At 39.8% G+C, this 12,988-nt stretch overlaps 1 protein-coding gene across 2 annotated transcripts in view; it reads right to left on the bottom strand.

Moving 5' to 3' along the window:
- Positions 1-12,514, bottom strand: part of ARHGEF7 (Rho guanine nucleotide exchange factor 7) — a 68,982-nt gene extending 56,468 nt beyond the window's left edge. Inside the window, exons 1-4 of one of the 2 annotated variants that reach the window (XM_010728590.3) lie at positions 12,427-12,514; positions 10,904-10,988; positions 7,653-7,783; positions 5,007-5,208 (exon numbers count right to left, since the gene is read on the bottom strand). In XM_010728590.3, coding sequence (XP_010726892.1) covers positions 5,007-5,208; positions 7,653-7,783; positions 10,904-10,988; positions 12,427-12,432 — 424 coding nt within the window. In that variant the 5' untranslated portion in view covers positions 12,433-12,514. Of the gene's footprint in view, positions 1-5,006; positions 5,209-7,652; positions 7,784-10,903; positions 11,007-12,426 lie in introns of those variants that run through there. The other variant, XM_019610088.1, reaches the window with a different exon arrangement.
- Between the last annotated feature and the right edge of the window lie 474 nt (positions 12,515-12,988).

Genomic DNA, 12,988 nt, shown 5'->3' with positions numbered 1-12,988 from the left:
GCTCCCAAAATGGAAAGACATAACACTAAAGTCTCCTCTTGCACTTTAACTATTCCCCTGACTCAGGTGAGGATCATGCTGCACGCTGGGAAAACACAAGTTAAAATCTATAGCACCTCATTTTGATCTCTCACATTTGACTTAGCACACCAGCAAGTGTGGATGCTCTGTGGTGTTTGTCAGGACATTGTGGTGTTTTGGTTTGTTTCAAATAAGCACGCTTGCCTAAACATGCAAACTTCAGATAAGCACTTCAAGTCGTATTAATGTAAACAATACAAAAAAAGCATCATCAGAGCACACCTACTCAAAGTTTTATGTTGATTTTAAAAGCAAGTTTCTATTTCAAAAACATTTTAATAAGCATATACAATTTAACTCTAGTTATCATGATACCACATGGTCATTAAGAATAAATTATGCAAGTCTCAGACCCAGAACTGTCTTTACAAGAAAAACCCAGTCAGCTCCATTGTAGGACAGCTATGGGGAAATCCCATGCCAGAAAAGATGGCCAGGAAGGCAACACCATCAGCAGAATGATCCATAAGGCACCAGCCTCCGTGGGCCTGTGCCCAGGGTGCAGTGACTCAGTGCTCTCGCAGGCTGCCCAGCAGGCCCCTCAGGCACACAGCCTGCAGGCCGTCCTCCTGCCTCCTGGCTATGCTGGCTAGTCAGAGGGGTTAGCCAGCAGGCCAATTAGTCCCCAGGGCCACTCGTGGCATCTTGAAGAGGGTTTTCTCTGAATTGCATTGGAATTCTTCTCAGAGAAGCTATTCTAAAAATACTGTACGGTCATAGAGCTACCAAACATGGGCAAAAACATTTCTCCATACCATACCCTGAGATGATATGAGAACCCTCTTGGTGAAGAACCCCCACCTCAAGTCAGCTGTAAGCTGAGAGAGCACAAAATCCCATTAGCTCCCAGCAGTGCAGCTGGAAATACTGATGCTCTCACTAGGTGCTCTACTATACAATCAAGTAATCCCAAATGATGGCTACTGCCACCAAAAACCCAAGCAGACTTGTGATCACACAGTCTATGCAAAAGAAACACCTAAGTTAACACTCTACACACAGTTACTTATTTACATATTTATGTAGAATGCTGCTCATTTATGGGACAATTACAACTTGCTTCATTGTACTCAATGATGAAAGTGTCATTTGCACGTAAGTGATTTATTTTCATTCTCTGTGGGAGCTCTCATCTGATTCTACAATTTATCGTGACTTTCAGGCTCATTAAAAACCTGAAGGTTTTCCACTTCCCAAAAAACATGAAAGGAAGAGCTGACGAAACCGATATACTCAAGCAGAAAGGTAAGTACTTGTTACTGAACTATGTCACAATACAGATGCCTGACCCTTGCTATTCTGGAGCAAATTGACTGGTCACAGAATACTGGCTACTCTGTCATCTTAAAGGGTATAAAAATATATCTCTTCCCTAACATTAATCTTCTCCTAAACTGCTGAAGATAGGAAATTTTTGCTGAAATAAACAGTAATTTATGTTACCAGCTGCTCAGCAGACTCAGTTATCCACACACAAGATAAAATTCAGGTTTAAAGAGAAGACACAGAAAAAGAATCGTGCATTAGAATCCTTTTGCCTGAACAGCCATAATCAACATTCAGCTTGTAGAACACAAAGGCTGTTTCTATTGTAGAAACAGAATTAGGCACAGTAAATCAGTCCATCTATCACATCTGGTATCCTGCCTCTAAGCACTGCCTTGCTTCATAAGGAAGGATAAAAGTCTTGTTGCAATTAGCTCTATTACAGTGTGTTACAGAGAAGAAAATCCTGATCTTGCACGTAAGATATCACTTTCTCAGCATAAACAAAAATAACTGTCTGTTACTCTTTATGATAGAACATCAGAGTACTTTCACAAACATGCAGCGTAATCTAATAAATATTTCAAGCAGGTGTGACCCACATCCGACATACTGGGAACGTATAAAGGTCTTAAGCCACAAAATCCATATGTTTCAGCAACGTTAGTTAAACCCTAGCATCTTACCCATCCCAACACCTAAGTGCTGCTTCTCAAAGTACTGAAAGCCGTAATTTTTCAAGTGTGCCTTAATCAGGCTTCACCATACAAAAGGTTCTTTTCTTCTGCCTACTTGTCTTTTAGTCCCTACATAAACCTGTTACATTTAGCATTGAAAATGCAGTACGGACAGCACAGGACCAAATTCAAACCAAACAAGCACCCACTCAAGTATTACTCTAATCAGTTTTTGCTTGTAGAATTCCACTTGACAGAAGAAAATATCCCTTCAAGTATGCATGGGTGCGGAGAGGAAAACCAGCATTCCCGTTCTTTCTTTCACTAAGCTGAAAGTGTATTTGTCCATTCCCCATGCACCACAGGATGGGACCACCAGATGCACTTTGGTTTTCCATACTGACTTTTCCCACGACAGAAGAACTATTAACAGTGATTTGTACTGGGCCTGCTATCAACATTAACTGTCAAGAGAGCATAACAGAAGAGATGCTAGACAGTAATAACACATTAATTTCTTTGAAGAATTAGAAAAATGTTTGTGACACCAAATGTCATTTTTCAAAGCTATATTCCTGTTTGCATAATCATGCCATTAAATGGGTTACAGTGATAAAACCCAGAAAGCTACCATGTGAATTCTTTTATAAAACTGATTGGCTAATGACAGTTGCTAAGAGAAGTGCTTCGTGTTCTGGCTAAATACTATTCTTTCATCAGTAGGTAACCCTCAGCTCTCTAAATCTCCTAATCTTTCTCCTGTGCAAGACAGGACCAACAGTTTAAGACACAAGGCTCCACATAAGTCTTCACATTCTCTCCTGGCTTTGTGCAAGGAAAAAGCACAGTAAAGCCACAGTGTCAAATATCTAATAAACTCAGATGGTACGAATCTTTCATCCTGCCACGTGCAACATTACAGCAGCATGAAACTAGGTCCTCACATTTTAAAATATTTCTGACTAGCAATCAGAGAACATTAAAAAGGACAAGATGTGAGAGTTTGAGAAGTGGAAACTGAAAACATGCATAGAACAGAGGAAGAGAAAAAACAGACCATCTCTTCCTTACAGTGTAGGCATATATGTAGGCATATACCTGGAAAAAGAAAACCATACTACTTCAGTTTCTCTTTTACTTGTATGTTTGATGTGAAGTACCAAATTTCAAGGTTTTTTTTTTTCTCCATTCTGAAATTTAAAAAAGCAAGCTTTTAAATGTGATAGTGCCTTATTTGTAAAATAAAAATCCTTTCCTATCCCAATCAAATTTATTTCCTCAAAGTTTACGAAGTCATCATTTAGCATGAGAAAACAATGCTGTGTTTTGCTCAAAAATCTCATTATTTTTTCTACAACCATTCATTACAAGTATCATACACATATCATATCAGCTAGCATACTGTGCTAGCACTATTACAAATAAGCACTTATTCCCTTCCAGAGAAGGGAATCAGCACAAAGCGCTCCAAGAATGCAAGCAGCCTTACAGAAGTAGAAAACCACACAGGAAACATTCCTACAGAGCACAGCAAAATGAAGATCTTAGCAGAGAACTCTTCCGTTTGTGAGAAGTGAATGTTTAAACCTGGAAGCAGTTCATTTTGGCCCTAGAAATCAGATATTAGGAAGGGCTGCAAGAACTGGCAAGAGCTGTACTTTGTACTAACCTCAGCTTCATAGCTTTCTGGCTTTCCTGCTTAGAAAAGTCACTTTACCCATGTCAAGTATTCTCAAAAGACTGTAACAACCTTCCTTCCAGTTGCTGGCAGCTTTTGGTTCTTATATGCTCAGTGTTAAAAGCTATTTCAATTCTGGAGCCTCCTGGCTAACCCAGGTTCCAATCTCCAGAGTCCGATGACGTCAGAACCGATGCAATTCAAACAAGATCTATGCAGCAATGTTTTACGTGAGTAACAATGCTAAGTCCATCATGGCTGAAAGACTGCCACAACACTACAGATGTTCTGAGTACATCTTAGAGAAATCTAGTTGAAAATAAAAACAGAGGTGCAGATATTTGAGACTCCAACATTCTGCAATTAGGAGGAAGAGGAAGAAAAATGTAAGAGGGTACAACTGGAAGAGAAAGAATACATTTTAAAATGGGGTTTTAACCTCACAGCCTGAGCAACTAAGCATCTGTCTCAGCTGCCTAATAAAGGGCCAGAAAAATTTGTTTTGGTTGGAGCTATGACAAGGTTACAGGTGGCAAAGCTACAGAGCTTCTTGGGGTAGAGCAAAAGGTTTGTTTCCAGTCAACAAAAGCAGGTAAAGACAGGGAAGAGACAAAAAGTACATCATGTCACCCACATCAATGTTCAAGTAGGTAAAAAAATTTGTTCTGATATTTAGTCATGAAGACGACATTCACAGAAGGCACCTTCACCACATGATTTTCAGCATCTAGGATTGGTGTAAGAGCACGGCTTGTATAAAGAAGAGAGGAAGACGTGGGAACAGTAAAGATAAAAATATCACAAATGTATTGCCTAACAAAAAGAAATTGTCTCTATGAAGTTTTTTGGTAGAACTAGGGATTTTTCCTCCAGGAACGACACACTTTTGTTTGCTTCGTGCCACGATTTTCCTTTTCTTTTTCTTTCCTTTTTATTCTTTTTTTTTTTTTTTTTTAATATTTGTAGGAAATCCCTTACTACTTAAACCCAAAGCATCAATTCAAAGCATATCAACATTAGAAGCAAAATCTAGTGTTCTAGGAAGTCAAAGCAATCCAACTCAAAAGAGAGACAGACAAAAGAATGTGGAAGTTTTCTCCATGCTTACTGTTAACTTAAACTCCTGGAGTGATCCACATAGCAAACTGGACAAGGAGTATGAGTTCCTAAGCACTAATGTGTTCTGTGACTGAACTTCAGTAAATACAGTCAAGCTGAAACTGAAAACAGTACAGTTTTGAATCAACTATCCACCTCAACCCAAAATAAAGAATCGTATAAATACAATCTACTTTAAAACTCACCATTTGATTTTATTTCTCGTACGTAGTTACTTGGAAACCACCCTGTTTTGCCATTTAGAGTTCCTTCCCACCAGCCTCCTTCTTCCACTCTTGTTACATGAATAATATCTCCTTTTGAAAAAGAAAGTTCATCTTCATTTGTCTGCTGAAAATTAAATTTTGCTCTCACCACCAACTGATGGTTGCTGTTATCTGTCATGTCCTAGTAGGAATACAGAAGGATAACTTTAGATATTTAAACAGTTATTTCATTAACAGAAGCATTTATACAAATAGTTCCTGCCCTCTTCCCCCAAAACACAAATCTGCATATTTTCATTCTAAGGATTCGCAAGGGATGATCTGCCATTTCTGAGGTGTCTCATTTTCATTTCTTGATATCTGCAAGTCCCCAGAGTATATCACTTTATTTCAGCCTCTTCAAATCAAAATGGGGAAACAGAACTAAAAAATGAGAGTAGTTCCTACTAAAACAAAAAACACAACTCTTTTCTCTATATAGCATAAACTGAAAATGCCTTTTGCAGCTACAAAGATGCAACAGTTTTATATCAGAGAGTTTTCTAACTCATTCCAGATCAGGAGTGGTGGTTCCTGAGTTGGGTTTGACTCAGAACCTTTACTGCTGGATAACAAATAGAGTTTGCAACTTAAAGCTTCCCCTCCCTAGAATGTGCAAGTCACAGTGGCCTGCCCACAGAGGAAGACTGTGTCCTTCCAGAAAGCCTAAGAATCAGTTATGCAATCTACATCAAATAAGTACTTACAAAATCAATTGCTGCAAGGTTAGAATAGGTACTAATTGGATGCACATTCAGCTTGCAGCTGAACGTACATCATATGCTTATCTCTCATAAAAATGAGGAGGTTTATTGTTCTGTAATAACTAAATGCTCACAGCTACTTTCAAACGAACAATGCTCAAACTTGGCATTTTCTTCTCGGCTACCCGTAGCAATGTAGAATTAGGACAAACTACTATGCTTTAAAAAAGCTAAAAAAGCTAAGTACCTGAACAGCTTTAAGTAATCCAAATACAAACCACTGCACTGTAACTGCGAGAATAAGATTACTAAACACACCCATCTTTACACAGTAATGCCAGCTACCTGTATAACCAAAAAATCTAACATATGTGAGAAAACCTCTGTGTGAGTGATCCTAGTCAGCTCTCCAGCTTAACAGAATTCCACTTACATATTAGGTATGCATTGAGGTGATTAAAATACTTCCCTTGTAGATTTCTTTTTCCATCGTTACATACAACGCCTCAGCTTAGTTCGTATTTGTAGCAACTATGTTACTGTATCACATCTCACTTTAACAATCAGACTTAATAACTCAGAAAATGTAGGAAGATGAGGGAAAATGCAACATGGAAAATATACAGAAAGCCTCACGATATTCTAAGCTGCAAAATGTCTGATGATTATATTGCCACAGATTCAAACAATTATCTTTGCCTTAGCCCTCTGCTTGTATGTCATGTGTTTTCACTTGGTAAAACTGCTTAGCAAGATTAGTAAACAGCAAGAAGTCACAAAATGAGCAGCAACACTGCATAGTTATATCAACTACAGCCAATTCACTTTAACAGAGTAGCTCCTCAGCAGAATCAAATGAGCAACATATTTGGTGAGAACAGTTCCAAACTGATCATCTACAGCAGCAAAACCAAATGATATATTTTCCTCATTTCTGTCACCAGCTCTCTTCTCCTCATTCTTGCGCTTCTCCATCCCTTTGCAACTGTCTGCACAGCTGTTCAGATCTGATACAAATTCTTAAAGCTTATTTCAGTAATCCAGCTAACAGCTAGTCCTACAAATGGTTTCATCAGCAAAACAGAGTGGGTGGTGAACAGCACAGTGGGAGCTGGAATTAGTGGCCTAGGGCGAGAACTTGCATAGGCTCTGCTATAGCAGAGAAAACACAGCAAGCCACACGTAGCACTGTGTTAAAGTTCCATACAACAATCATCACATAGTTCAAAATAGCCTCCTTTAAGCATGAAAAAAAAAAAAGCAGTTTACAGATTGGAACCTTCCTTACCAAGCTTTCAGTCGCTATAAGCACATTTTGTCACAATTAGTTTCAATGTCATACCCCACCCTGATTAAGGCTGCAGTGCAAAGCAACTGCCCGTGCCACTCCGTTACCTGAAAGCTGTTTGAAAGATTCATCTTGAAACATAACAGTAAATGGGAATAACTACCAGTATTGCCAACACTAGAAGTACCATCCTTGCTGAGGTCTGAATATCTTTCGTTAATTCTCCCAAAACTCAGAGTGAGTGCAACCAGTGACAAACACAGGATTAAAAAAGACCTTATACTTCAGAGTATGAAATAAATGCTGCAAAACACTACGTGCAAACATGGAATGGTAATCGAGAAAGGGAAAAAACAGAGGCAAAAAGCCACCAAGAAAAAAAACCACTACCCTAGAAGGTCACAGAAAGCTGCATAGTACTTTGGAACATCGTAAGAAAAGCTGCAAAAACAGAACTTCACAGGCTTGAAATGCAGGGGTAAAAGAAGAAAAACAGTAATCAGTTGTTTGTTACACAACTGTTTATTTATAAATTAAGTAAAAAGGAAAAAAATTAAAAAGCACATCTCAGCACATCTGAATTACAGAACTTACCAAACTCCGATACTGGCCCTGAAAGAGCTTTGAAGTTCTACTGTGTAAAGACTGAGATCCCAGAGAATCAAAAGATTTTATCCGATGAGATGAGGGACGTGCACATACAGAGTCACTGCCCAGCCCTATGTCTGGGGAAGGAACACAAAGCAACAATTAGAATTTGAGAAATCTGCATTTAACTTTCTGCCTACTTCTGAAAAACTCACATGCTTAAAGCAGGCTTAAGGTATCCGTAGTTGCTCAATAACTCCAGTTTTAAAAAGTTAAAGCAACAGTATGATCTGAAATCCAGACACTCTCAGCTTCTTTCACGTACAGACAGGAAAATAATTTGAGCTGCTTAGGAAGAGGAGGGTTAGGATTGCATTTCTCCATTCCTACCCACTACCAGTCTTTTTAAAGGTAATTAACCAACATCATTTTAGCTGGTGGCTACGAAATTCAAATGCATAGAATCTGCTTGAAGTAAAGCCAGCCACATCTGTTTCTTAATTCTTCCCCACCACCACCATCTCCTTCTCAATTAAAGCATTCTTTCCACTGTCTTCCTACGTTCCTCTCCCATCCTTTTTGCCAGATCAGCTATTTCTTCTTCTTTGAGGGCAGAGGGAATAGCGGAATAGGAAGAAAGCTGCTTGCTTGAAGGAAAGAACACCAGCATTGCCCCCCAAAAAAATAATAAATAAATAAATAAATAAAGCTAACTTTTCCACTCTTTCACTAGTCTCTCTCAAAAAAACAAACAAAAAAAGCCCTGTGATGTATCCTCTCCAAAGGACTGAGAGTGAGGGGCTGTCAGAACGAGCAGGGCTGGGCTCATTCTGCCAGCCTACTGGGTATCAGGGCAGCAGGAGGTGATCAGTCGAGCCCTCCCAACATCAGCCTACCCATGGTGGGGGTAGAGCTGTGTATTAGCAGGGCAGGGGCTCAGCTCAAGCAAGGCATTAGCTGTGCATTAGCATCTTCTCCATGCCAGGGTCCCACCACAGAGATCCACATGGAGCTCCATCCAGCATTACAAGGAGATGGGGCTGCTATCAGCTGCACTAGTTCTCAGCCAGCTCCCAGCCCTCACAGCCAGGCCTTGTGGATGGGGAATGCTCTTATGGCCCTTATACACAAGGCACGTTAAAGCAAGCAAACATTGCTCCTTTGCTTGTATACCACAAGTCACCCTTTTCCCTCATGTTTTCCATACATAAAGAAACTGAGCGAGCATCTGAGCTTCAAGGAGCCCTATAAGCCATGTGTCCCAACCTTGGACACCACGAGGCTGCACAAGTCTCCCATCCTACCTGCTCTGCTGATTTTTATGCCTGCTAATCCCTCCTAGTAGCTTGCTGTGCACCTCCAGCATTTGACCTACATTAGAGGTACACAGACAACCATATTCCCGTTTGGCTGCTTTCAGACTAAAACTGTGATTACACAATCCTAATTATTTTTGGTATAGCAAAGTGACACAAGCAGGTTCCGTTCCACACAGAGTTAGGTGAACAACGTACATCTGCTGTTTCGCATCAAATCCAATGGGACAACTCTATTAATCTCAAAGAGAACGCCTTTCAACCTCAGTACAGCATCTAACAGTAGCTGAAATGCAGGAAGACAAGGGTGAGACTGGCAATGAGCACAGGAGAAAAATGCTGGCAGAGGATGCCCTACGCCTACAATTATTACCTTGTTTGGGTATATCTTTTTAAATTAGTCATTACATTTATATACTTTTTGAAGCATAAACTTATTACTCAAATAGTGCAAGACTAAAACTATTCATTTTAATTTGAGTATTTTGTAAGGATATAATTGTGCACCGAAGTCGTAAAAACTTCCCCCTTTGAAGTTGCTTTCTTAAAAGCACCTGAGGCCACTGTATTAAAACTAACTATTAATACAAACAGTGGTGATTATAGTCCACTACAGAAAGAATATTCAAATTCGTTTTCATAAACTGCTTGGAGAAAAATGGGACAAGATCACGGACTTCATTTGGAAGTCATAACTTTATTGTTAATTCTATGCTTCCAAAAGGATTATTGTCCAGGAAGGTAAAAAAAATAAAAATAAAAAAATTCAAGAATCTTCTCTAGTAACAGAGTCTGCATGTTAGATAAATATTTAATCTGTTAGTTTCACAGAATCTTCCATCTATCCAAAGATTTCCAGGGTTTGTAACACTTCTTCACAGTTATCTCAACTTCCCTGTACCAGTTCCTCTCCCCTTACCCATCTACAGAAGGTAACCCATCCCTTGAACTTATCCCTCCTGAAGTTAAAGAACTCAATGGAGTGTTCACACTTAGCCTTTCATCAGACAATCTTCAGGCTCATTACTCACACTCCTGTGTGCAAAGATCCATCTCAAGAATCTGTGTATCCATGTAATTTATGCAGACCCAGATCTGAAAGCCATCTTTCAATACTAGACTAGGGATATTTAGAGTCCAAAAGGCCTACAGTCACAAGAAAACTGTTAGGAGGAACAGCTGGTCAAGATGACTTACGCAGTTCTTTTGGTTTCTATAAAAGAGGCACAAACACAATTTGCACCTGGCTTTGATTTCTGATTTATGTATCAACACTACTACCTCCCTACTTCCATGAAATGAACCAGTCAAGGTCCCTTCTAAGACCACCTGCAATAGTGACTTTTTGATGAGAATGTTACTCAACTGATGTTTGGATCAGACACACTTTCCCCTCCTCATGAAGACTGCTACGGTCAGTGTGCAGTAGCAGCTTTAAAGATGCACTGAAAGTGATCAACATTTCCACTCAAAGTTAAGATAAGAAGCAGTAGTATAAGCAGCTTCAAAAGAACTGAATGATATTACTCCATGCCCATTCACTAGCCCTAATAATTTGCTTGCAGAAATCACACCTGACATAAGAAAATCAATAAACAAAAAAAATAACTCTTCAGTAATGGACCAGAGATGTACCATAACAGGGACAAGATACTAATAGCACTATTAAACAAAGGTCCTTGATTTCTAAGAGCTATTGCTAGCTTAAAGGCTCAGTCTTAGATTCTCAGCAAAACTTCCTGCTGCAGAAGAAGAGACTACAGAACCCACAGGGCCAATGGTAAAGCTTTAACAACAAGATGCAACAACCAAAAAAAGAAACATACCTCTTAAAAGGCTGCAGACGCTTATTTCATCCTAAGTATAGCAACAGGCATAAATACACATTGCTGCAAGTTGAACACAAGGCAAGAGAGCACCAAAAGAGTAAGCTGCACTTACCTGCAGTCACCTTATTTAAAGCAACCAGAGAGCTGAGAACTTTGCTGAAGTTCTGACCCTGATATAGGTCATTTGCATCAAAAGTCTGAAAACAAAAGAACATACATTAAGCACGGAACCATTTAAACGAAGCATTTAAACAAAGCATTTCTATCCTTATGCAAACCATAACTGGAGGAGCTATTTCCTGTTCAAGGTCATCAGTCTTCAGGTGGCTGTCACAGATCCGTCAAACTGTGGGGTTCTCTTCCCCTTTTTTTTTAAAAAAACTTGCTTTTCAATAGAAATAAAACATAGGAACAGATGAATTCGAGTCAAAAAGAAAGGAAGAAAATATAAGCTAAAGATATCAAGTGTCATCCTGGCAAAAAAAAGTTTGGAGTGCTGCACTACCCTCTCAGCACACTCTTCTTATTCCGTAGGAGCTTGCAAGCACTGTACCCAATTGTTCATAACATACTTTTAAAATATTACAGCAGCATACACACTCCTTTATTCTACAAGACAGAGATGAAAATAGTGTTCCTTGAAGTCAATGAATTCTACATTGCTGGATAGGTTATATAATTAGAATGAGTTTTGGAAAGCTGAGGATGATTTTATTTTTTAACTGTGGGAAGTAGATTCAAACCTCAAACTATCTTGTAGAAAACGTGCTAGTAGCTTTCAAGCAAGCAGTGATGACATTAAACATCTGAATTTTCAAGGGGAGAAAAAGAAAAAATTCATAATATTTGCCTGAGGTAATGAAAACACTTATCCAAAATCTCATGAAAACAGCTCTCACAACTGATTCTGCATAGATTCAAAGGAATAACAGTATTCTCTTGTGTAAGATTAGAAAGATTAGAAAGAGGACAGCAAAAAGGCAGCTATCACTGTTGTGCCAACTAATTTCAGAAACAAAAAAATTCAGTTTCCTGCAATGTCCCAACTGTTAACTAAAAAAGTCAGCAAGAACTTGGTTGTTTTCCTGATAACAGCCACATCCTACCAGCAGATCTGCACCTATCCTCCAGCAGCCTACAGGGTTAGAGAGGTTGCTGCCTCAGGAGAGAGAACGGAGCATTGGGAAGCAGCTGAAATGGAGCAGTGAAAGCTTTCGTGGAAGCTTTTAAAAGTAACCACATCACAGACTGACAAACCAAAGGATCATCTGCTGCCAGCATCTCCCAATTGGCGGACAGCCTGAGGATCCCACAGTCAGGGGCAGAGCTGACAGACACCAAGCAGTTCCCGCTTGAGTTAACTAAGATCACTTTCACCAAGTTTCACTGTGCTACAGGTAGTTCAAAAGGGTATTTGTAAAGAATATTTGAAACAGTGGCCCTGAGTCTAAGAAAGAATGGAAATAGACACAGGCACTTGCACGGGCGTTGAATCAGAAAGGTACTGGGGGAAGGGGTCAGGCAGAGGGGGAGAGAATTATTAAAAAGATACTTTAAGAAAAACATTATGAACTGTAGCTAAAACTTACAGAAATGTAAGAAATAAGCATAATCACAACTACATTTTCAGCTCACCTTCATCCTGAGCTTGGTTTCAGCCAGGGCTCTGCCAGGCCAGCTACGCGGAGCACAGCGGGATGCGAGTGTGCCCCGTTTCCTGTTGTGCTGGGACTATGAGGGACCCAGAAGGAGCTGATTGGGCCTTAGAACATGTTTGAGGTCGTAAAAAATGCCTGTATCCAGGGTATGCATCCAATCTGCCTCACAGGAAGCAGCACAATGAGAGGATAAGAGAAACGTTTGCTTCCTTGTGGTTTTATATAGAGCCATTCCAACAGGAAGCCTCGGCACTGTCACAGCCAGTAGGTCGTTTGTTTTTTTTAATGAAAGGGCCACGACATCCTCACGCTGATTTCACAGTACACCCAAGAAGCCCCTCCAACTAAGTGAAATTATCTCAAGATGTTTCATGAGGAGCTTCGTGGGATTTCTAGAGAAAAGGTTTAATTGCAGGTTTTCGCAGTAAGTTGGGTGTGTGATGGACTGCCATCTTCGTCCTGCTATTTACATGCAGACCTAAGAGCTGACCCTTGAAACATCTCATCTGGATGGGAGAGTCCCTCAGCAGCTTCTCCCT

This window comes from Meleagris gallopavo, chromosome 1 (genome assembly GCF_000146605.3).
Source record: "Meleagris gallopavo isolate NT-WF06-2002-E0010 breed Aviagen turkey brand Nicholas breeding stock chromosome 1, Turkey_5.1, whole genome shotgun sequence".
Classification (NCBI taxonomy): domain Eukaryota; kingdom Metazoa; phylum Chordata; class Aves; order Galliformes; family Phasianidae; genus Meleagris; species Meleagris gallopavo.
The sequence above is the reverse complement of the archived record's forward strand: the minus strand, read 5'-3'. Positions and strand labels throughout refer to the sequence as shown.